This window comes from Danio aesculapii, chromosome 5, assembly GCF_903798145.1.
Source record: "Danio aesculapii chromosome 5, fDanAes4.1, whole genome shotgun sequence".
Taxonomy (NCBI): Eukaryota; Metazoa; Chordata; class Actinopteri; order Cypriniformes; family Danionidae; genus Danio; species Danio aesculapii.
Window position 1 is genome coordinate 39,045,927 of NC_079439.1, and position 23,849 is coordinate 39,069,775.

A 23,849-nucleotide genomic window follows, 5' to 3' on the forward strand; every position below is an offset into this window, starting at 1 on the left:
GTCAATAAATATTACTCATCAATAATTAAATGTGTAATTACGATGTACACGAACACTGAAAAATAAAGTGTACCTGCTTTCCTTTTAACCACGAGGTTTTTAAATATTGAACTGTTTTTCTTTTCTTTTCATATTGCATATATAAAATATATGATGGTCAGGGTGCATTGACCGATGATTCAAACTACTAGATGATTTCTTGAATCTGATCTCTTTGTGCATCACAAATGTTCTCAATGCAACTTCACAATAGCCAATAAAGAATTTCTGATTACATTAAATCAGACCCAAAGTCAGCCAAAGAGGATTTAGCTGATGTGTCTGAATTTTAATCATTTTTCTGAGTGATTACAGAGGCAAACATGACCGCAGATTGATAACTGCAATTCACTTTATGATAAGTAGGCTAATGGTAGGGCATTATTTGTCAATCAGTTGCTTACAATATGAACAGTTAATTACACAGCTGGAAGTCAGAGAGTTCAGTTTATAAATAGGTTTGTTCAGAAGCAGCTGTATGCGAGAGTGGTTGGAACTAAAAAAAAAAAAAAAGAGAAAGACAAACACAAAAAAAAATTAAATAAAGTCAAAATCGTTTGTAGAGAAGAGTGAAAATAAAACCCATTTTTCTATTATCCGCAGATCTAAAATGAACGAGTCTCTGGACCTGAACATTACCCTTGTGGAGGATGGTAACTGGACTTTTATCAATGGCTCGAGTGAATTCTTTTTACCTCTGAACAACATTACATATGTTGGATATTACCTGCATCAGCCATCAGTAGCAGCCGTCTTCATAGTGTCCTACCTCCTCATATTCCTGGTCTGCATGATTGGAAATGGAGTGGTTTGCTTCATCGTGTTACGGAGCAAAAATATGCGCACCGTCACCAACCTATTCATCCTCAACCTCGCCATCAGCGATCTTCTTGTTGGGATTTTCTGCATGCCCACAACTCTTCTAGACAACATTATTACAGGTCAGTGCAATGCCTTGAATCATATATGTTATTCTTTGCATTTTCAAAGTTGCTTCTTCTATCTAATGTTCTTTCCACAATTTAGGCATGCTTGAAATTTATCTGACATTTATGGATCACCATAGGGCTGTTGTCTCCTGAGAAAACATCTATTCTAGTAGCCTGGAGGCTTTAGTTAACACCGAGTTCATATTGTGCTTGGCAGTAGAGGATGCTGTTCACCTTTAGAAAGACAGATTTGTAAGATATGACCAGCAAGCCGGTCTGGAAATTCCATGAAAAAAGTAATAATAATTAAAAAATAATGGTCAAATAATAATAATGATAAACATTTAGTGCTATATTAGAAATCCCCATGCATGTCTCAGACTGAAGACTATAATAAATGCATGCTGAGATAAATAAGAGATACAGAGATATAGGATCTAAAGGGCTGGTTTATTCCAGATTGGGGCATTTCTTGAATTTCATTGATGTGTAAATCGTGTGTTTAAGTGCTATTCTGAATCACCCTTAAGAAAGAACCGGCACTGAAACTGAACTTAAATGGCATGGCATCTTGGTTATGAGATTGCTGCAAGTTGTGCAAAATATTTCTTTGTCCTTGCAAATGACCAGTTTCCCTGGTGAGTGAAAGGATCCATAACATGTGAATCAGATGTGGAAGCTAATGGATATAACAAAATATAACAGACAGCACGTGCTAGTCATCTGCTATTGCTTTAAACTGTAAAAAAATGTAATGACAAAAACTCAAGACAGCACATATTTTTATGTTGCTTTAAATTATTTTATAAGTTAATCAGGTTTCAATTATTCTTTTTTATTATAAAAGGTTCAACTTAATAGTTTTAGTCACTTTGATTGATGTGCGTGACATGACTAGAAAAAGTTAATTTGATGTCTGCAAAAAAATAATAATAATAATAATGTACCAATTAAAAAATAATAATGCACCAATTTTTTTTTTACAGTGTATGCGTGTGAGTGAACGTATAATGATTAACCGAAGTATTTAGCTCTAGCACAAAGTGAAAGGACCCACAGCATTTTGATGGTATGTGTACTATGCTGCTATTATTTCTTGCTGTCAAGATGTTGCCTACAAGAACTACTGGATAAACGTCTATATGACTCATACGTATTTAGTGAATGTGCTATGGTGGTTTCACGCAATTTAATGAGCTATGCACTTAATGGATCGTGGCTGGAAATAGATGTACTGTACAGAGAAATATATCATTTCAACAGGTTTCTTGTAAATTCCTTTAAATTGTCTGTCTGTCTATCTATCTATCTATCTATCTATCTATCTATCTATCTATCTATCTATCTATCTATCTATCTATCTAGCTATCTATCTATCTATCTATCTATCTATCTATCTATCTATCTATCTATCTATCTATCTATCTACCTGACCTCTATCTACCTACCTGTCTGTCCTGTCTGTCTGTCTGTCTGTCTGTCTGTCTGTGTTTGTCAGTCTATCCATCAATGGATCGACCATTCAGGTATTCATTCATTCATTAATCATTTTGTTCATATAGCTGTCATTAATTCCTTTATCAACCATGATTTATTTGTACATTGCACAATGCAATATCAACAGGTATTCTTGTAAAAAATGTTTAGTTCTTTTATTCATTCATTCATTCATTCATTCATTCATTCATTCATTCATTCAGCATTCAGTTCTTCATTCATTCATTCATTCATTTAATTCATTCATTCATTCATTCATTCTTTATTCATGTCATTCATTCATCCATCCATCCATCCATCCATCCATCCATCCATCCATCCATCCATCCATCCATTCTGTTCTATTCTACTCTGTTACACATGACAATACATGACTTTTCATTCTGAATAGAATTTCCTGAAAATCTAAAAATGCACGTTTTATGTCCTTTACCATAACAATTTTGATGCCAATATCTGAATCAGACATTGAAAAAGAAACAAATGAGATACTTGGTTTTCCTTTGGGCATCTCTATCTAGTTTTATAGGAAGTATGTGTTTCTACACAGACAAAATCATTGGCATCATTAGAGTTGACTGTGTTTTAATGGCCTGCAACATGACATTGGCTTTACAGCAACGCCGTCATGTAGATGCACATTGGTGGCTTCAATCAATAACAGCTTCCAGGACATAAGCCTTCCTATGCAGGATAAAATTGGCACAATTTCACAGAAATGCTGTCTACACTTGCCTGTTGTGTTGCATTCATTTCATCAGCACTATGCTATTAGGAATTACGAATCATATTGTCATTTATGGAGAAAATAACTCAAAATTAGACTTTGCCCATCATTATATTCCTAAAAATGAATATTGTTTCAGTGCTATTGAAGCTGTCAGAGATAATGACTATGTTTCTCTGTAACATCTTTCTGTGAGTTGGTTATTTACAATGTGTCTTGCAACTATACTGGCTTCTTTCAGGATGTTGGAAATAATCTTTTCTACTTTTTTTAACGTTTTCTATTTTTCATGCTGGAGATGCAATGATTCCAGGTTGCAAATATAGGACATTTGAAAAAATTAGCAGCAAATAGCTTGCGTAAATTGCCACAGATTTTAAAGAATTAGGATTAGACAGTGTTATGTAACAAAATTAGACATCTGTTTACTTATTGATTTCCCCCCTGGCTGTCCCAGTTGTAAACTCATAGTGATTCACTGGAGTGACATTTCATTATTTCATTCACTTCATACTTTGCTTGGAATTAATTAGGCACGGAATGCAATTTTATATGCAATTTTCAATATTTTTTAATAAATTAATGTTTTCTTTCTATCCAAAGTGTTGCATTCTAATTATATATATTTTTTATATGTTACAGTTTTGTTACCTGCAAATTGTGATTACAGTTCAATGACATTAATACTACTGACATTTAATAACCTTATTAGAATAGCAATGTGGTTAAAGCAAATGAAAACTTTTTTGTAGTCAGTGGGTGAAAACAGCTTTTCTTATGTCTTTGAGAAATCAATAATGAATAATGTCGGTAAACAAAAAAAAAAGCTATATTGAAAAAAAAGCTTTGTCATTATAGTAATATCACACCACAGGGGAGGAAGCACAGTCTCTTGTTCCCTTGGACTCCCAAAGGGTCCTAAGGTTCCAAAGTATTCTTTCTACCTAATTTCTGCTGGGAGAGAACATTTGGATTATTTATTTTTATTTTATTTTTTGTGTGTATGAAGTTTTTCAGCCTACTTGATAGTTGTGTGCAGGTGGTTTACGAGAAGAGAGAAATGAGAGAGAAAAGTGTTTTAACTGGACAAAAATCAGTTTTAATATTTTCCCCCTCGGAATTACCGATTAAAACTAGTAAAAGTGAATTTTGTCATTGGTTAAGCGCACCCTGTTTTAATACAATATAAATTATGTTTCATTTACTTAGTTGATTATAACTATTACTATGTAACCCTCATTCCCCAAGGGGGGAACGGAAATGCTAGGTGGAAACTTCCACTATAGGGATTCACCAGAAGGCCAATGATCTGAGGAGAAATAAAACGGGGTATGCCAGCAACGGAATGGCCAGGCACCCGACTCTTCCACTGAGTCAGGTGCTGTGGGCCTCAGAGGGAACTCTGTAGGGTTTGGCAAATGTGAACTCAACTGAACAGAGTAAGAAAGGCAAACAATCTCCGTGTTAAAGAGAATGCGCAGAAGCAGGCTTCAACACCAAACCGATTTCCTCATTCACCTGAGTTAGTAGCACATATGAGGAAACCGGCTCCACTAGTAGATTATGAAATCTGGCGAATGTATTAGGTGTCGCCCAGCCCGCAGCTCTAAATATGTCTGTTAGAGAGGTGCCGCATGCTAACGCCCAAAAGGAGGCAACACTCCTAGTCGAATGTGCTTTCACCCTAGCGGGATGTGGCTTGCCCTGGCACTGATAAGCGAGGGAGATGGCATCCACTATCCAGTGGGCAAACCTCTGTTTGGATAATGCACTTCCCTTCTGCGGATTGCCATAACAGACAAAGAGCTGCTCAGAAGATCTAAAATTCTGAGTGCAGTCCACATAAAAGCACATCTGGCATCTCCTGGGGACTTCTCGACGAGAATTGCACCATTCAGTGAACAGACTCCACTCAGGGCATGCCCTGGTAGACGGTGCTCTAGCCTGAGTGATGGTGGTAACCACCGAAGCCGGTAGGTCACCTAAGTCCTCCGTGCTTCGTCTATGGACCACACAATTCCAGAGATCTGGGTGCCAGATAGTGCCTTGGTCCCTGAGAAAAAAGTTCCTTCCTCTAAGGTATGTCCCAGGGAGGGGCCGTCGTGTGAAGAGAGAGTTTGATATCCAGGTACGGTTGGGTCAGAGAGGCGCAACTAACAAGACCTGCTCCTTATCTTCATGGCCTTGCACAGTGTCTGTGCGAGTTGCCTCACTGGGGGAAATGCGTATTTGCGCATGGCCCCGGGACCAGCTGTGGGCCAGTGCGTCCGTGTCGAGGGGGACTTCGGTCAGGAAGTAAAACCACTGGAAATGGGTGGTCTTGGGAGAAGCAAACGGGTCAACTTGGGCTTCGGAGTGGGCGCTTCCATTCTCCTGGGTATGTAAGCTGCCGTGAGAGCACATCGGGCTGCATGGTTGAGCTCGCCTAGGATGTAATTGGCATGCATTGATTTCAGCTGCGTATGACTCTAGAGGAGCAGACGGCTAGCGAGCTGAGACATGCGGCAAGAGTGTATACCCCCATGTGGTTGATATAAGCTACTGTCGCCGTGCTGTCCGTCTTTACCAACACGCGTTCCCCCTCTCCTAACAGCTACAGGCAATTAATATGCCAATGCAGCTGAGTTCCAACATATGGCCCCCCAGCTCAGTGCTGGAAGCATCCGTCAAGACAACGACATGTCTGCACACTGGTTCTAGAGGCACACCTATAGAAAAGCAAGGTCCGTTCAAGGCCTGAAGGCGTGGTGACACAGCAAGGTGACAGTCACCCATTGGTGTGGCCCGCATTTCATGCAAGTCTGGAGACCCCATCGTGAAGCCAATGTTAAAGCGGTCTTATATGAAGCCATATGCCCCAGGCCCCCCTGAAATGATTCAGTGGGACCGCAGTTTTCCTGTCGAACTCTTTCAGACAGGCCAGCATCGATGCTGTCACTTAGCCGGTGGGGGCAGTGGAGCAGGTTTGGATTCACAGATGGGCACCATCGGTAAGGAGAAGCCTAAAATGGATCGGTCAGGGGAAAGAGCGTTTTGAGAGACCACCTGTAGATCACTTCCCCTATCGCCTTGACTTCTATTTAACCCGCGGTGAGTTCTTGGGTGAAACTCATCCACAGTGTTTGTCGAACAGGCCAGCCTTGGATATGAGTGCGTTATGAAAACGAACCTTGTCATTGTCACGCATTATCTGCCAGTTTAGCCAGAGGTGGTGTTACTAGACCACTAGTGTGGCCATTGTCCTTCCCAGGGCACTCGCAGCTGAAAGGCTAGGAACGGGAGAAGGACCCAGCTCGACTGTCGCTGCTTGCGCTGTCGCTCACACTGGAACCGGGAGAAAACAGCCTCTATGAAGATAGCAGCTTCTCTCTCTCCTCTCTCTCTCTCTCTCTATCTCTCTCCTCTCTCTCTTCTCCACGCTGCTCTCTCTCTCTCTTTCTCTCTTCTCTCTCTCTCTCTCTCTCTCTCTCTCTCTATCTTGAACGTAGTCTAAGGATTGCAGCAGTAAGTCTCTTTCAGTTGCCCTAAATTTATTTGACCTAAACATTTAATAAAGAAAAAAAAGAAAGAAGTATACAGCAAATTTATTTAATTGCAAACAAAATGCAGTTAACTTTCTAAAAAATACTACATTCAGCACAAAAGTATGTTATCATAAGATTATTATTTCCATACTCTCATAATTATGATGGAGGGGACTGACTTCATAATATCCTTCATCTAACAAGTTGTATTTTTGTTTTGTTTTTTGTTTAAACAGACACCCCATCATGTGTGAGTCGCCTCTAAGAGTCACTATAAACAACACACAAATGAATGCAGTCTCCTACACACACAGTAACCGCCCACACAGCGAAATACTGTTAAGCCTTTCTCTAAGCCAATTCACCTCCTCCAATCAAACACACAAAACACAACAAATCCCTCCAGATGGTAAGTATGATAGCAGCTGACCCACATGCGGTATATCAAGGCATACCAAAGGCATCTTGCTGTTCTGGCCTAAAGCAGTGTAATGATTACACTTCAGATAGCCTTTGATTGGGATTTAAAAGCAACTGGCCAAATACGCTGAACTAATTTTCAGTAATTTTAAAGGAATAGATAACCCAAAAACAAAAATTCACCCATAATTTACTCATCCTCAAACCATCCTGTGTGTATATGACTTTTTCCGACACAGTCGGAAACAGTTTAAATTTTATCCTGGCCTTTACTCTAAGGGTCAAATAACAAAAATAAGGTAAAGATATGTTGTTTGTCAGATATGAGTTTCAGTATTCATGTCAAAGTAGTAACTAAATCAGCATACGATCATCTTGAAAACTTGTTTCCAGTGAGGACTTAGAGAAACTTGTTCATGCTTTTATCACCAGCAACGTGGATTACTGTAACGGCCTTCTCACTGGCCTTCCCAAAAAGACAGTCAGACAGTTGCAGCTCATCCAGAACCAGAACGATTTTGACCAGAACCAGAAAATCAGAGCACATCACACCTGTCCTCAGGTCTTTACACTTTCTCCCAGTTACATTCAGAATAGATTTTAAAGTATTATTACTTGTCTATAAATCACTAAATGGCCTAGGACCTCAATACATTACAGAGAGGCTCACAAAGGACAAACAGATCACTCAGATCTTTAGGATCATATAAACTAGAAATTCCAAGAGTTCAGTCAAAGCAGGGTGAATCGGCCTTCAGCTACTATGCCCCCTGCTGCTGGAATCAGCTTCCAGAAATGATCAGATGTGCTCCAACATTAGGCACGTTCAAATCAAGACTGAAAACACATCTGTTTAGCTGAGCCTTTACTGAATGAGCACTGTGCTACGTCCGACAGATCACACTATTATGTCTTTCTTTTTTTCTTTTCTTTTGTTTTAACACATTTTAATCTGTTTTTATCTGTTTTAAATCATTTTTATTATTTTTTATGTTCTTATACTTGTCTCTTTTATTCCTGTTTATGTAAGGTTCTTTGAATTGCCACTGTGTATGAAATGTGCTATATAAAATAAACTTGCCTGGCCTTGCCTTACTGTATAACCATATACAGTTTTCCTGTTTATCATAATTTTGTGTGGTAAACAAACTGGGGCTTTTCACACTGTGCTTAATCCTAAATTATCTTCATTCTAAATGCCACGTTTAACCTCAGGTAAATTTGCGCTGTTTAATCTGCATTGCAGTGAGGCTCATGTCATGCAGTAACAGGAAACACACATCATGTAAACAACAGTTGGTAAGAGTAAAGTAAGGAAATATTAAAATATGGTTGGTGTAATTTATGATACAAACAACTAAAACCTGCCAGTACATTTTCTGTTATTTTACAGACTTAAGTTTCTATATATTATTTCATATACATTATATTATATTTTGTTAAACTGTAGAGCTGAATTTGCAACATCAAATGTTGACGGAGAAGAGATCAAGGTCCTACAATGCAATTCACAACCATACGGAAAACACCTGTGAATCACAAAATATGAAACCTGTTAATTAACAGATATTTTTACAGTGTACGTCATGTATCATGGATTGTAAACAGAATGTGCATTGGAGTTGGAGTGTCAGTGATTGGAGTTTATAATTAAATAATTAGAAATATTGTTGTTACAAAAACACATTGATCTGCTTTTGTGTTAACCCCTGGTGAATCAAATTTAAAACTACTGTTTAAAACTGTGTTCGTCTGATAGAAAAAAATTCATATACACCATATAAATATATAATTTTTTTCCTTCATGGTTGCCATATATAATATGCAATTTTGCCAACATGCGTGCAAAATGAAATAAACATGGCATGACATTTACGGCAAAAGCTCAATGAGTGTCCCTCTGTGTGTAAGATGCTTGCTAAATGACACTTAGCATGATGTACTACATCATTGTAAATACTATGAAAGTTCAATAGCTCATGGATAATGGGACACTCTTCTGCAGTCAATTTTAACAGATATTAATGTCATCCAATTAGTGTGCATCTCCCTGTATCGTTATGTCAGGATCATCTCTCAATATGTGATCTCTCTCTTCTGCGCAGGTTGGCCATTTGGAAGCATGGTATGCAAAATGAGCGGCATGGTGCAAGGCATTTCGGTCTCAGCCTCTGTTTTCACCTTGGTTGCCATAGCGGTTGACAGGTAATGTCATGTTAATATCACCTTGTCCCTCTGCTCAAGGCATTAATGATGCACTGTCAAAAGATCAGATGACGTAGAATGACAGTTTCTTCAGTTATGACAGCTATTTCAAAAATATTTAAACAGCATTTGGGCTTGAATATTTAAGACAGTGCTTTTTCAACCTTTGTGACTCAAAAGGCCCCGGCCTCATTATCCATCACAATATTCAAAGCCCGGCATATAAAGGTTAAGGCATTTCTGCCGTTATTATGACAAAGCTGCTTGTTTTAAGTAACTTACACAGTGAGTATTGTTATGCTTTTTTATTCCTAATTATTAAAGAACTTTATGTTCTTCAATACTTAATGACAGATCAATATCAACATATTGATACACATTTTGGTTTTAAGTGTTTTAGCAATTTATTGTTAGATTATTTTTAGATGTATTGCTAATAATGTATTCATCTTTAAAGTAGGATGTCCCGATCAGGTTTTATGCCCTTGAGTCATTTGATTTCTATAATACATAAAAAAAAGAATAAAAAAGAGCGAAGAAAATTTAATTCACCTTATTTTACCATTCAACAACTCTGTTAACAAACAGAGCACTACCGTGAGGTAGCTTTAACAATCAAGTAATAAATAACATAAATTCTTCACCCCTTGCAATCCCAAGTTTACATATCTCACACTTTGCTTTGGCAACGTTGTCGTCATCAACTTTATAACACCTCCAGACTGCAGACATACTCCAGTTGTTTCTTGATCAGATATGGCTGCAGCCAGAAGTTAACGAGAATTATTTATATTAGTTACTAAATTTCCCATTAATTGTATTTTATTAATGTCTACCCAACCATCACAGTAATGTAAAAATAGTAGTTGTACTGACTATTATTTAAGTTATTTATTGAATTACCCAATACAATTTATTTTTTAACGTCGACCCCCACCCCAACCATAAACCCAACTATCACAGTACTGTAAAAAATATAAATTATTGTTATACAGTGTCAAAAAAAAAATGCTATATTGATGTGCGTATCCACAGCTGTATTCTATCGAGACTTTACCACATACTCTCCCTTTCCGTTTTAAGCTGCGTGTTCTACTTTTTCCATTTAACCAATAGCATCTCTGTTACAAAGTGATGTCATGCCCATCATTGCTGTTTCTATGTGGTCAAGAAAAGTCTAACTCTCTGCCACCACATAAATATAGATATAAACGTCCGATTCTGAAACCGCTTGATCGGCCCTGATTTCCGATCATATAATCAGATCTGGACATCCCTACTTTGAAGTGTCTATATTGTGATTTTTGTAAGGTTTCTATCCATCCATACAAAAATAAAAAAGACACTCATGTCTCATTGTGTCTGTCCCAGTTTATTCAAGAATTTGTTCTCTATAAACCCATCTTTTCTGAGAAACCCGCATATTTACCATGTTGGTTCAAGAATGAGTCCTAATCCTTGCGAAGTGTAAGCAAAGTGGATTTGTTTTCACAGCAAAGAAAACATTGTCTTCTCCACACAGTTTGACAACATGAACCAAACACCTCCAGGCCTTCACTACAACTAGAGTGTTTGAGGGTCAAAGCAGATATTGTTCATCATTTGCCAAGTATACACGATAGGCTGGTATTATGCATAAATGTTACAATCCTACACAGGTTTGTGCAGGGAGTAAGAATGATGTAACTGTCTTGTTTCAGGCAGTTCAGAAAATGACATTTCTTTTGGGAGACATTTACTCCATTTACAGTATAATGCACTTTGATTGTTGACACTATGCATGCCTTTACATTCGAAAATAGCTACATTACACAATGCATCAGGGGGTATCAAAGTCAATTCCTTCACCTCTCTCTATTTCTCTCTCTCTCTTAATTCAAATCAATTCAAACTTGCTTTATTTGCATGACAAATTTGCATGATGTTTACATAAGTGAAGTTTCACTTCTTTTCATTTTGATGATTATAAAATACATTGCAACTAGACACCAACCAATTCTCATTAGAATATTAGTAGACTGTAAGGTTCTGTATGACTGTTAGCCCCGGAAAGATCACACAAATTTGTCATAATTTCGGCGCGATTTTCTTGACGTAAGGTGTCCTGGGGATTCGTAAACGACAAAAGGGTGTCGTGATACCAGATTCAATCGTTTCTTCTTGTGTAATATGGCATAGCTCATGACAACCGATTCCATGTTTGCGATACTTCACGACACCATCGCAGAAACTCTTGCATGTTTATTTTTTTCCCATTCTTCATGACTAGTTCAGACACTGTGCATTAGGAGCACAAAATTTCTCAGTTAAAGGCCACCTATGGTGAAAAATCTACTTTTCAAGCTGTTTGCACAGACATGTGTGTAGATATATTGTATAGACAGTCATATTGGGGTGATATAAACACACCCAGTCCTTTTTTTTTCAATTTAACAACATAAAAACGGTGGACCAATTGGAGCGGTTTTCAGAGCGACCGCAACTTGACGTAGGAGTGCGGTCCGCCACCCACCGAATTGATTGACAGCTGTGAGTATTAACATGTCCTGGTAGTCACGTGTATAATCATATCAACAAGAGATGACGTGCGCAAAGCAAACGGGAATAAAAGGTCTGTTTAGTTCTCTAGGATCATCAATCATCATCAAATGTGATCAAGAGTGAGTTTTACAAGTATAAAATGTTTTGAAACAGTGCACGTGTGTAATGAATTACAGTGATTTAGCTTAGCTTTACTTCATTAGCACAGCCACGTGTCAGAACAATTATAAAAGAAGATACTTCAATCCCGGTTTGTGGACGTTAAATCAGGTTTATTTTGTACATTACATAACAGATATCCATACAGCAGTGAGGATTAACCTGTGTCATGTCACATATGCGTGCAAAGAGAGTGTGAAGCTAAACGCGCGTGCTGACTCTGTCACTCTCTCTCTCTCTCTCTCTCTCTCTCTCTCTCTCTCTGTGTGTGTGTGTGTGTGTGTGGGTGTCTGTGCTATTGGTGTGTGTCTGCGCTATGTGTGTGTGTGTGTGACTCATGGTTGCTACTCACAAAAAATGCATCAAATACTCATTGGTAAAGTTCTTACTGTAGGTTGTTTTGAGCTGAAACTTTACAGACACATTCTGGGGACACAAAAGACTTATCTTAAATCTGGAAAAAGGGGTAACGTATGTGCCCTTTAAATCAGTAGGTGCTGACGTTAATGTACTGGTCAAGTAATCAAAAAATAGGCTGCATATTTACTTAAGGGTGGGTCATGGGTGGATAAGATCAATCATTGGTTATTCAACTACTTCTATTAACTATTAACTTCAACTACCTTTTTAAAAAATATTATTAATTTTATCTGACAGACTGGCACAAATATGCAGAAACAACGAGTTTCTGAGGTTCTTTCAGCCTTCCAACCGAGTTTGTTCTTCTGAGGTAATCTGGGAACATGTTCAGTGCTGCGAATACATTGTAAAACCTTTTCCTGCTATTCAAATTTTCAATAGTGAAAACAGTTTAATATAGGCTTCTCTGAAACTGAATCTTTCACTGTAATTTTATTTAGGCTAGATTTTATTTTATTTAACGAAGCAACAAAATATCACAGCAATTCGTGTTTTGACTTGTTTTGAAGCACTTAATCTCATGTTATTTGTTATTCTTGTTTATCTACATAACTGACAAATAATACATTCAAGTTAAGATACAAATTATACCAAGCGGAATTTGTTTCAAAAAGATATTTTTTCCAAGAAAAAATATACAAATTAGATTTTTGTTTGTGCCCATTCACTACTCAACTGTGCGGGTGAATGATTTGTTTCGCTCTTAAATAAGGATTTAATTGATGCTTCACTGTAATTGTTGTATCACAAACCTCTGTCATATATTTGCAAATCTTTTAATATGTCATTATTTTAAAGGGCACCTAGTTTTCCCCCTTTTCCCAGATTTAATATAAGTCTTTTGTGTCTCCAGAAGGTATCTTTTATTTATTATACCTTTCAGAAGCTTGTGATTTTTAGCTTTAAACAGCTTGTTGCTGTTTTTGTGTACTGTGCCTTTAATGCTAGTCCTCCCCGCCCACCGTTCCACGTGGCTGTCAATGTGCCTTAATCTCCGCCCTTAACTGCGTCAGACAACAGACAGACATGAAGGAAGCAGATCTCACATAACGTTTGTGGGAAATACTACAGTAAGAACTTTATCAATGATTATTGGATGCATTTGTTGTGGAGCTGCAACGATGAGTCACACACAATGTCGTTACAAAATTCACACACAGCAGGCACACACACACAGACAGCGCACGCGTTTAGCTTTGCACTGTTTTTGCACGCGAATGTGACCGGATACACATTAATATCCACTGCTGTATGGATATCCATTATGTTGATGTACAAAATAAACCTGATTTAATGTCTACAAACCGGGATTTAAGTGTCATCTTTTATAATTGTACTGACAAGTGGCTGTGGTGATAAAGTAAAGCTGAAGTAAATCGCTGTAATTCATTACAAACATGCACTGTTCTAAAAACGTTTCAAACTTGTAAAACTCACTCTTGATCACATTTGATGATGATTGATGATCCTAGCAAACTGAGCAGATCTTTTATTCCCAGTTGCTTTGCACACATTCTGTCTTGTTGATGTGATTATACGCATTACTACAGAGACATGTTAATACGCATCTGTCAATCAATTCGGTGGGCGGGGAAACCGCACTGCAACGTCAAGTTGCGGTCGACCTCAAAATGGGAGGAATTCAGATGCTAATTAAACATCAGGAAATTTTAAAGAGACTTATTAGGCTTATATTACCCCAATATGACTGTGGGCACGCAATACCTACAAACAGTTCTGTTCAAACAGCTTTAAAAAGATGATTTTCATCATAGGTGGCCTTTAAAGATTATGTCTTGAGCATCCTTGCTGCTGTTGTGCTTTCAATTTCTCTGTCTCTTTCACTTTCACGTTTCATAAGCAGGAAAAATACATTTAGATTTAGATCTTAATATTAGATTTAGATTTAGATCTTAATATTAAAAAATGAATCATAAGTTTGATCCTATTCATGTACATGTTCAATGACCTTAAGTAATGTAGTTTAGTTGTCAGCAAGCATCAGTGTTTATTGAGATTGACATAAGATTAAAAAAAAAGAAAATCAGAATCAGAAAGATCTTTATTGCCAGGTTATGTTCACACATACGAGGAATTTGTTTTCGTGACAGAGCTTCTACAGTGCAACAGGATTACAGAGACAGGACAAAAAACAGATAATAAATATATTTAAAAATATATAAGTAAGTAGTAAATGCAAATATACAAATTGACAAGTGTATGTACAGGTATATTACTATATACAATATGACTAATGACCAAACAACATTGAAAGATAAGAAATATTGTTATTGCTTTGGGAAATAACATCGTCGTAGACATCACGAGATGACTGATCCTAAAGGAACATGTAGTCTGGCACATTTGTTACCCACGACAAGTCAAGATTTTATCAAGACAAAATTGCATAATCTGACATAGTGACCGACAATAAAAATTGTGTGATCTGACCGGGGCTTAAGTTGACATGTACAGGTACTTGCAAAGTTTCTTATGGTCAGTTGATTGTCTGTTGGTGGAGCAGAATATGCAGCGGATATTTTAAGCGGACAGTCTGCTAATACTCTAATGAGAATGTTGTTGCAACATAACTTTTAGTTAAATAAATGTGTAAAAAGGATGTATATAAAAAAGTGTATAAAGTAAAACCAAAAACAAATCAATTAAATTTGAATAAATTTGAGTATAGGTAGGTATAGGCGCAGTAGGTAGTGCTATCGCCTCACAGCAAGAAGGTTGCTGGTTTGAGCCTCGGCTGGGTCAGTTGGTGTTTCTGTGTGGAGTTTGCATGTTCTCCCTGTGTTCGTGTGGGTTTTCTCCGGGTGCTCTGGTTTCCCCCACAGTCCCAAGACATGCAGTACAGGTGAATTGGGTTGGCTAAATTGTCCGTAGTGTATGTGTGTGACTGAGTGTGTACGGATGTTTCCCAGAGATGGGTTGCAGCTGGAAGGGCATCTGCTGCATAAAACATGTGCTGGTTAAGTTGGCGATTCTTTCCGCTGTGGTGACCCCAGATTAATAAAGGGACTAAGCAGAAAAGAAAATGAATGAATGAATATAATATTGATGCTCCTGAAGACACCATTTTACAATCTATAAACAGCTTTATAAGCATTACGTGTATGTCTGAAAAATAAACTTCAGATAACTGGATGCATCCACATCTGGCAGAGTGTTAGCCAAAGTGAGAAAGCATATTTAAATTTACCAGTTCAGCACGTCAAGTACTGAACACCAAGTGTGATGAGTGTGAATAGTTATTATGGGCAAGTGCTAACTGATTGGCTGGGACGCACTAAACATTTTGTGTTTTACAGTCTACATGAAAATGTGGGAATAACAGGATCACAGTAAAATGAAATTATCTCACAGGACACATGAAATGAGGTGGGAGACTGGTTTTGGCTCGCAGGCTTTGTGTTTGCAGTGTGTGCACTCAACGAAAGCTAATATCTAAAAAAACATAATGGGGCATTTTACGCTTTCCTGTAGCTGCTTTGAAGTTTGCTAAAACCACCTGGGTGAAAACCACCACTTCAGAACCACCATTAAAAGTGACATGTTGTGGTCTCATTCATAAAACAACATTAAAATAAAGATAATGAGGGATTGACATGGAGCTTGTGTTTTTTGAATAAGGACCATTGCTTATAAAATTAATTGGCATGGTGGTAATATGTTTGCCGATAATGAACCACTTGAATAATGAACCTGCAGAGTGGCACACACTGTAATAGCATAGAGATCATAAAAGCAGCTTGATATTTGGTAATTCTGATAAGGATGTACACTGTGATGTGCAGTTTTTGGTCCATTAGTATATCCAGGCTGTTGGAATGGATCTGTTCCTTTAGATTGGACAGCTGGACTTCCATACCAACCTGATGTCATTGTTATATCATCACAACATGGGGCCTTTGGGGGGAGCAGTGAAATGAAAACAATCACTGTTGGACTATGTGTGTGTGTGTGTGTGTGTACTGGTGTGCGTTATTGCTGTAGTGCATCTGTTCCTTCCTAACACAACCAGACGGTGAATCAGAGTGTTATATTAACCCCGGTCTACACTCACATTTTTACACATGGAGTCACATTTAATTATGTGTTAAGTAGTCAGCTAAGGTCATGTTTTACACTGTCAGTTTCACTCTAAGCACTGTTTGTATGATTCCTTCATTTTGAGGATCTGTAATCTGTAATCAGTTGTTATGACAGATATGTATAATGTATATAGTGTGTTCTGTATATAACGACCATGCAAAGTGCACACTAATGTTATAACAATAAAGATTACCATACTAGGAGGTCAAATACAGAGAACAATTTATAAACAGTGTAATCCTTTGTTTTATAACCACTCCAAGTTAATTTAAATGCCAAGATAATGTATGCAGATACATTTCTTACACTGTTCAGCTGTGCATTTCTTACACTGTTGAAGTGGTGCTTCTGTCTTCCATGGACAACTATCATTTTTTTTGTTTGACTTGAAAGAGTGAAATTGTGAAGTCCATTGTCTAACAGGGCTTGTGCTTATTCTTCTAATGAGTTATGGGTGTGTTTTGAGCAAAACGTGCATTAAACCAATCAGACTCTCATCTGCCATTTCCTTTAAGAGTCAGTTGCATCGTGCCATAGTGCATTAGCTATTTACATGGCGGACTTTGTAAGTGGAAAAAACAAATGCTTTGCTAGCAAGAAAACAGGTAAACAGGCCATCTCCAGCACAAGGATAAAGAACGAGTCTTCTCTATTTAGCCTCTTTACTTTCTCCTTACTTTACTTCTACTCTTTACTCCTTCACTTTCGTAGAGAAAGAAAACAGTGTTGTACGCACTCCACTAAAGACATCAATTAGCCTACATATTTAATTTAGTTTGTTAAAATAGATTTGTTTCAAAACTATTTCTAAATTCTGTTCTAATTTCCAGCAAACAAATAAATAAACGATAATAACCAAGTGTGGTCAAAAAACTAAGTTATATCCAAACATACAACCTATTCTTATGCCCCATATGATGCATATGTCTCCAAAACCTGACAGGTGGACAAATCTAAAAAAAAATTATTAAGACAAATATAAATATGCATATAATAAATAATAATGCTAATAATAATAATAACATTATACAAGTGATCTGAAAATAGCAGCAAATCTTACCAAACACGTCTTATGTCTTATTGCGCCAGGTGTATGATAGGGCTTCATCTTTCAAAGTCAGTGAAATTAATGTAGTAAAACCGGAATGCCAAATTTTGTCCAATAATTGAAGAAATTACCATCAGGTGCCAGCTTAACAGCACTAACTGGGAGTTAAAGCAATGTGTTTAATTTTAAATATTTTTAAAAACTGCTGTTAGGACAACTTAAGAGAGACTTTGAAATGTATGAACTGGTAGGCTTGAGGACTACTCTAAATTCGATCTCCTCTGAATACTTTCATCAACACCAGTGAACATTATCATTTTACATTTACATTTAGTCATTTAGCAGACGCTTTTATCCAAAGCGACTTACAAATGAGGACAAGGAAGCAATTTACACTAACTATAAGAGCAGCAGTGAACAAGTGCTATAGACAAGTTTCAGGTGTGTAAAGTCTAAGAAGCGAAGCATTAGAAAAAAAAAAAGTTTTTTTTTTGAGAGAGAGAGAGAGTACAGTTAGTGGTATAGCCAGAGAGGCAGTTACAGATTTTGTGTGTGTGTGTGTGTGTGTGCTGCAGTTTTGTAGATTCTGATTGTCACTAATTATGGCATTCATAATCTGGAAAAAAAATCTCTCTGAAAGTGACTCCAACAATAATGTTTTTTTTTTCTGTTGTTATTGATACAGTTGATGTGAGGATTCTGCTAAGCTTTTATATTTAGTGTTTTTTTTTCATCGTTATCATAAATACTGAATAGTACAGTGTATTGGGATCAGATTGTCTATATGTGGATCTCCATTTTTTCAAGGTACACAAAAACTATACATAGAAAAAAGGATCATGTTAAATGTACAAATGTTTCATTATGAGGGCAGCACGGTGGCTCAGTGGTTAGGACTGTTGCCTCACAGCAAGAAGGTCGCTGGTTTGAGCCTCGGCAGGTTCTTTTCCTCCACAGTCCAAAGACATGCATTATACAATAGGTAAATTGAAAAAACTAAATTGGCCTTAGTGTATGAGTGTGTATAAATGAGTGAATGGGGGCTTTCCAGTTTACTGGGTTGCGGCTGGAAAGGCATCCGCTGTGTTAAACATGCACTAGTTGGCAGTTCATTCTGATGTGGTGACCTCTCATAAATCAGTGACTAAGCAGAAGGAAAATGAATTAATGAATGTTTCATTATGCTTTAAAAAATGCAACACAATGCTATGTAGATTTTAAAACATGCACGTAAAACACCTGTAAAAATAACCACAGAAAATTTCCTTCATATTAATGCAGTGCAACCTTTTTTTAGAGTGTACAGCCATTACTAAATGATGCATAAAAACTCAAACTTACCCTGGTCTCCTTTTATCAGGTTTGTTTTTATTTTGATTATTCTTATGAATGTAATGATGCATTAGAAGGCCTTGGGCACTTAAAAATGTATTGTTTGAACATGAAAGTTTCATGAGCAGCTTTCTCACATTCTTCTAAATATGAAAAATTCCAGAAGGCAGTTGCACAGGCAGTTAATATTTTAAATTTCAGTATTTCTTTTTGCCTTTGGTCCAAGTGAGTGCACTATAAAAAGAAGGAACATCTCCACTCAAAGTACAACAATAGATGTAGGAGTGCTTCAGGCACAGCTTGCAGATATACATTTTGTGTGGCATATGAAAATAAATGTAAATGCAACAGGTTTGTGGAGGTGGATGTGTATGCTGCAAACAAGGTATTCATGGAAATAATTTCCATATATCGCTTGAGGAGCTGAAGAGCCCAGAAGGCAGCAATTCTGAGCATTTAATACCTTATACTTACTTTTTGCCAGCACAGTTTTATTTGTATTCTACCCATTATTCTTCAGATGCTGTAATACAGATAGGGCACACTTATTTCAAATGCTTATGTTTTTTTTCCTATTATTCGTCTGTTCTGAAGATAATTATAGCCTCCTGCAACAATTAAAAGCACAAAGAAGATTGCTGTAAATTATCAGTATATCTAAATGCTGTTGGAATCAAAATGTTGTTGCATTCTTATTATGTAACTTCTCATTTGGTTTTGCAAAGTCTTTTTCTTAAAAGAAGTGTTTCTTTTAAAGTGTGATATTCACTGAATCACACGTCCAAAACATTACATTAGTGTTCATATAACCATTCATTAAGATGGCATTCATTAAGATGGCTCGTACAGCAGTATTATGAACGCTGAAATGTTTAATTCATGTTTAACTGCAAATGGACCAGTAATAATTATCACTGTATGAGTGACTAAGTGGTAATGGCTAATGGGAATGGTATGGTAAATTATTATCATCAGACTATGCAAATATTGATTAATTTTAAAATGAAAACCTATTTGTAGTGAAATCAGATGGTAGTATGCTTTAAACCACCTTCATAAAATGTAAATTGTCAAGGCTCCATGAGCCTGGCACTCATTTTGACCTGTTCAGACTTCTTAATAATGAACTGAATATAAATTTCCTTAAGCAGTGACTATATTATCCTCCTTTATTGTCTTGTTTTATTGTCGCATCTTAATGTTTCACTGGAATCTGTAAATGAGTCTCATTCTGTTATTCCTGGCAGGAGTTTTACATAATATATATATATATATATATATATATATATATATATATATATATATATATATATATATATATATATATATATATATATATATATATATATATATATATTAGCAGTGTGATGACAAGACAGGTGATTTTGCTGACATTTTAAAATTATGTGGCTGAACGGCATGAAATGCCATCAGTCTACAGAGATTTCCCAGTATTTGTTGTAATCAGGATATTACTATATTTAACCCCAAAAAAGCCAAAGCAGTGCAAACACTACCGGATTGCTGTTGTGTTTGCTATATGGAAAAATGCTAAACACATGCGGGCATTTCTTTCTCTCTTTTACTGAACTAGTCTGCAGTAACGAAAACAGAAGACTTATTAGAAACAAACAGATGGCCAACCTAAAAGTAACTCAGGGTTATACAAAGAGTGGCCAACACAAAATACATACATATCTGATATGCCAGTCCCATCTCACACTCAATACACTACAACATACAAAAGTGAGAGATCGACTTAGAAAGTCACTTGTGAGTTTTATAATTATTTGATCAGCTGTAGTTAGAAATTACGCTGTTTTTCTTTTCTAAGGACTTTTTATGGGGTCTCTGTTACCATCTCGTGGATGAACATCAACTGTCTTTGCTCTGCTCCATGACAATGCATTATGTTCTTCAACAGCAGCAATATTTGTCAAACTGTAGAGTGTCCGCTGCTATATGTGGGCAGAGTAATACACAAGGGTGAAGGGTGAAGAGGCTGGACGAGTACTGTTATTTGCAGACATTGCTATCAGCCAATCAGATTCAAGAACCAGACAAAACTGTTGCTGTGTGCACTTTATTAGGTACACCTTACTAGCACAGGATTGACCCCTTTTGCCTTCGGAACTGATTAATAATTTTTTTTTTTTTTATTATTGTAATGTATAGTATTTTTTAGATTCTTGGAACTTTTTTATGTATACTTGTATTTTATTGCATGTTTGATTTCTCTGTTGTTGTAGCTCTTTGGGTCTTAGAAAAGCGCATTATAAATCAAATGTATTATTATTATTATTATTATTATTATTATTATTATTATTATTATTATTATTATTATTATTATTATTACTACTTTGGCATAGGTTTAACAAAGTACTGGAATATTCCTCTGAGATTTTGGTGACCTCTGCTTTATTGATTTTTGACAGTCAACTATGAATAAACTTTTGTAGCCAATCATACCTATACTGTGTAGTGAAAACACTCTGGGTTGTAGATTTTATTTTTTTTTTTCAGCTCAAAAATATTCAGAAATTTTACTTACTGGGACGTATGCTGAGATTTGAGATCAGGGAATGAGAGCAAAACATTTTAAAAGACATCCTGTTCACCCCTAAACGTAGTGTAAAGAATAAGCACTGCTAAGCTAAAACATTATTAAAAATATTTCAAAATCACTACAAAGACATGCCATTTAATTAGTTTCATGTCAGACAGAGCCGTTAAATTAAAGAGCTGTTCAAAATGTAACCTGCTTCTGTTTGGTCTTTTGCAGATTCCGATGTATTGTGTATCCCTTCAAGCAAAAACTGACAATATCAACAGCCACCTTCATTATCGTGATCATCTGGGTGCTGGCGGTGTCCATCATGTGCCCTTCTGGTGTCATGCTCCAGGTGACTAAAGAACAAACATCCGTGTGTTTCGGGGAAATAATCAATCAAGCCCTTTCTACTGGTGCAGAGAAAACTGGCCTAACCAAGAAATGAGGAAGATCTACACTACCGTCCTGTTTGCCAACATTTACCTCGCCCCTCTGTCCCTCATAGTGATCATGTATGCAAGGATTGGGATCACTCTGTTTAAAACGGCTATGCCGGCGGGGGGCAAACATGGCCATGATAATCGCCATTCTGTGTCGAAGAAGAAACAAAGAGTGATCAAAATGCTCCTCATCGTGGCCTTGCTCTTCATCCTGTCCTGGTTGCCCCTGTGGACGCTGATGATGCTAACAGACTATGTTAAACTTACCGAACATCAGTACAGGGTCATTAACATCTACATATACCCATTTGCTCACTGGCTAGCTTTTTTCAACAGCAGCGTCAACCCAATCATTTATGGGTTTTTCAATGAGAACTTCCGCCGTGGATTTCAGGCCATCTTTAAGTTTGGCCTGTGTCCCGTCGGCGGTCAACATCGGACTTATTCTCACAGGGTACAGGGTAATTCTGTGCAGCCGGTGAATCTGCAACCCTCCACGGAGCCAATCTCTCTAAATAGCCTGGAGAACAACAGCTCGAGGAGGATGAATCACATCAATGAGCAGGACTTAGTGATGGAAGATTTAGAGAAAGTGTCTGAATACAGTATGGAAGGAGCTTCTCTTTAAGATGAATTGTATTTGTTATTATTTTTTTTGATACTGGCTACATAAATTACATCTCAAATTACAGACTTTTATTTAAAGCAATTTTTTAAAAATACATTGGGAACATTCTATAATATAGGTGTGCATAAAATGAATTTGATACATTTGTTTTAAATGGTTGTTTGCTGCTAACATGAATGTACTTGTCAGATGCAGATGGACACATCTGCTTGTTTAACTATAATTACAGTTTAAACTGCAATGTTAACATATTTGTATGATAGATTCATTTAAAGGGGCTATATGTAAAACTGTCTTAGCCAGAAATTTTTTAGATTTTGTTCACGTAATGTATTTAAAGTGATTTAACGGCCTGATGTATTCAAGACAAAGTTCTTTTAATTAGACACATCCCTGCAATTCTTTTCAACAGATGAAATATGATTTTTAAAGTATATTTGGGTACTATGTCAGTAGTTTTTATCAGTGTTATTTCTTTTAAAGGAACAGCGATATTGCAATAAAAAATAGCTCTTTTAATATTGTCCTGAACTTTGCACAATCCATTTGATTTTCCTGTCAAAAACATCCTGACTCCACATAGATCATATTTCATTGACAGTCTACCAGGCTGGGGAGTTCATTACAAGCTACAAGCTGTTCACACAATACATAGAAAGTGTAATACATTATTTTTTGTCTTTACACATAGCCCCTTTAATTAAAGCATTATTGTAAAACTATGTATATACACAACTGTACTCGGGTTTTATTGGACATCTTTTTTTTGTTCATTCATTTACGCACAGGAAAGTATTACAACTGCCATGATCCACAATCTTTCATTGCTTCTGGAATACATTCTGGGATTTTAGGCACAGGAAATACAAATAATAAACATACCTCATCTGTGACAAATCCCTCCATACGCTGGAATTAAGTTGCACCATTTGGTCAGTGTACTTTATTTATTTATTACTGTGCCAAAACAGGGTAAAATTAACCTTGATGGAGATTAATCTGATTGTTTGCTGCTGTATAGAACGGAATAGTAACTTACATTGGCCTTTCTGCACTTTAAGTCAATGCTGACTGTGTACTGACTGACTGAGCTGTTTGCTTGATGTAAAAGACGGTAGAATTTATATGGACAACTACTTTTTAGAAGCACATGAATCTGGATGTACACAACACTGTGAATCATTGGTCGAAAGCTGATTTGTTCTTCAAGCAAGCTTTCTCCTAAAGTTAGTTTGTCCCAAACAAGTCATGATATAATCATGACTATTTTCTACTCTTTCTATTTTGG

The 23,849-nt window shown here is 36.8% G+C and overlaps 1 protein-coding gene across 1 annotated transcript; it reads left to right on the top strand.

Annotated features, from left to right (window-relative positions):
• The first annotated feature begins 649 nt into the window (after nucleotides 1–649).
• Nucleotides 650–22,571, top strand: npffr2a (neuropeptide FF receptor 2a). Its single transcript, XM_056456973.1, is given in 4 exon segments — nucleotides 650–980; nucleotides 9,242–9,341; nucleotides 21,725–21,855; nucleotides 21,858–22,571. Coding segments are annotated over 4 exon segments (1,266 nt in total). The 3' UTR covers nucleotides 22,562–22,571.
• The last annotated feature ends 1,278 nt before the right edge of the window (nucleotides 22,572–23,849 follow it).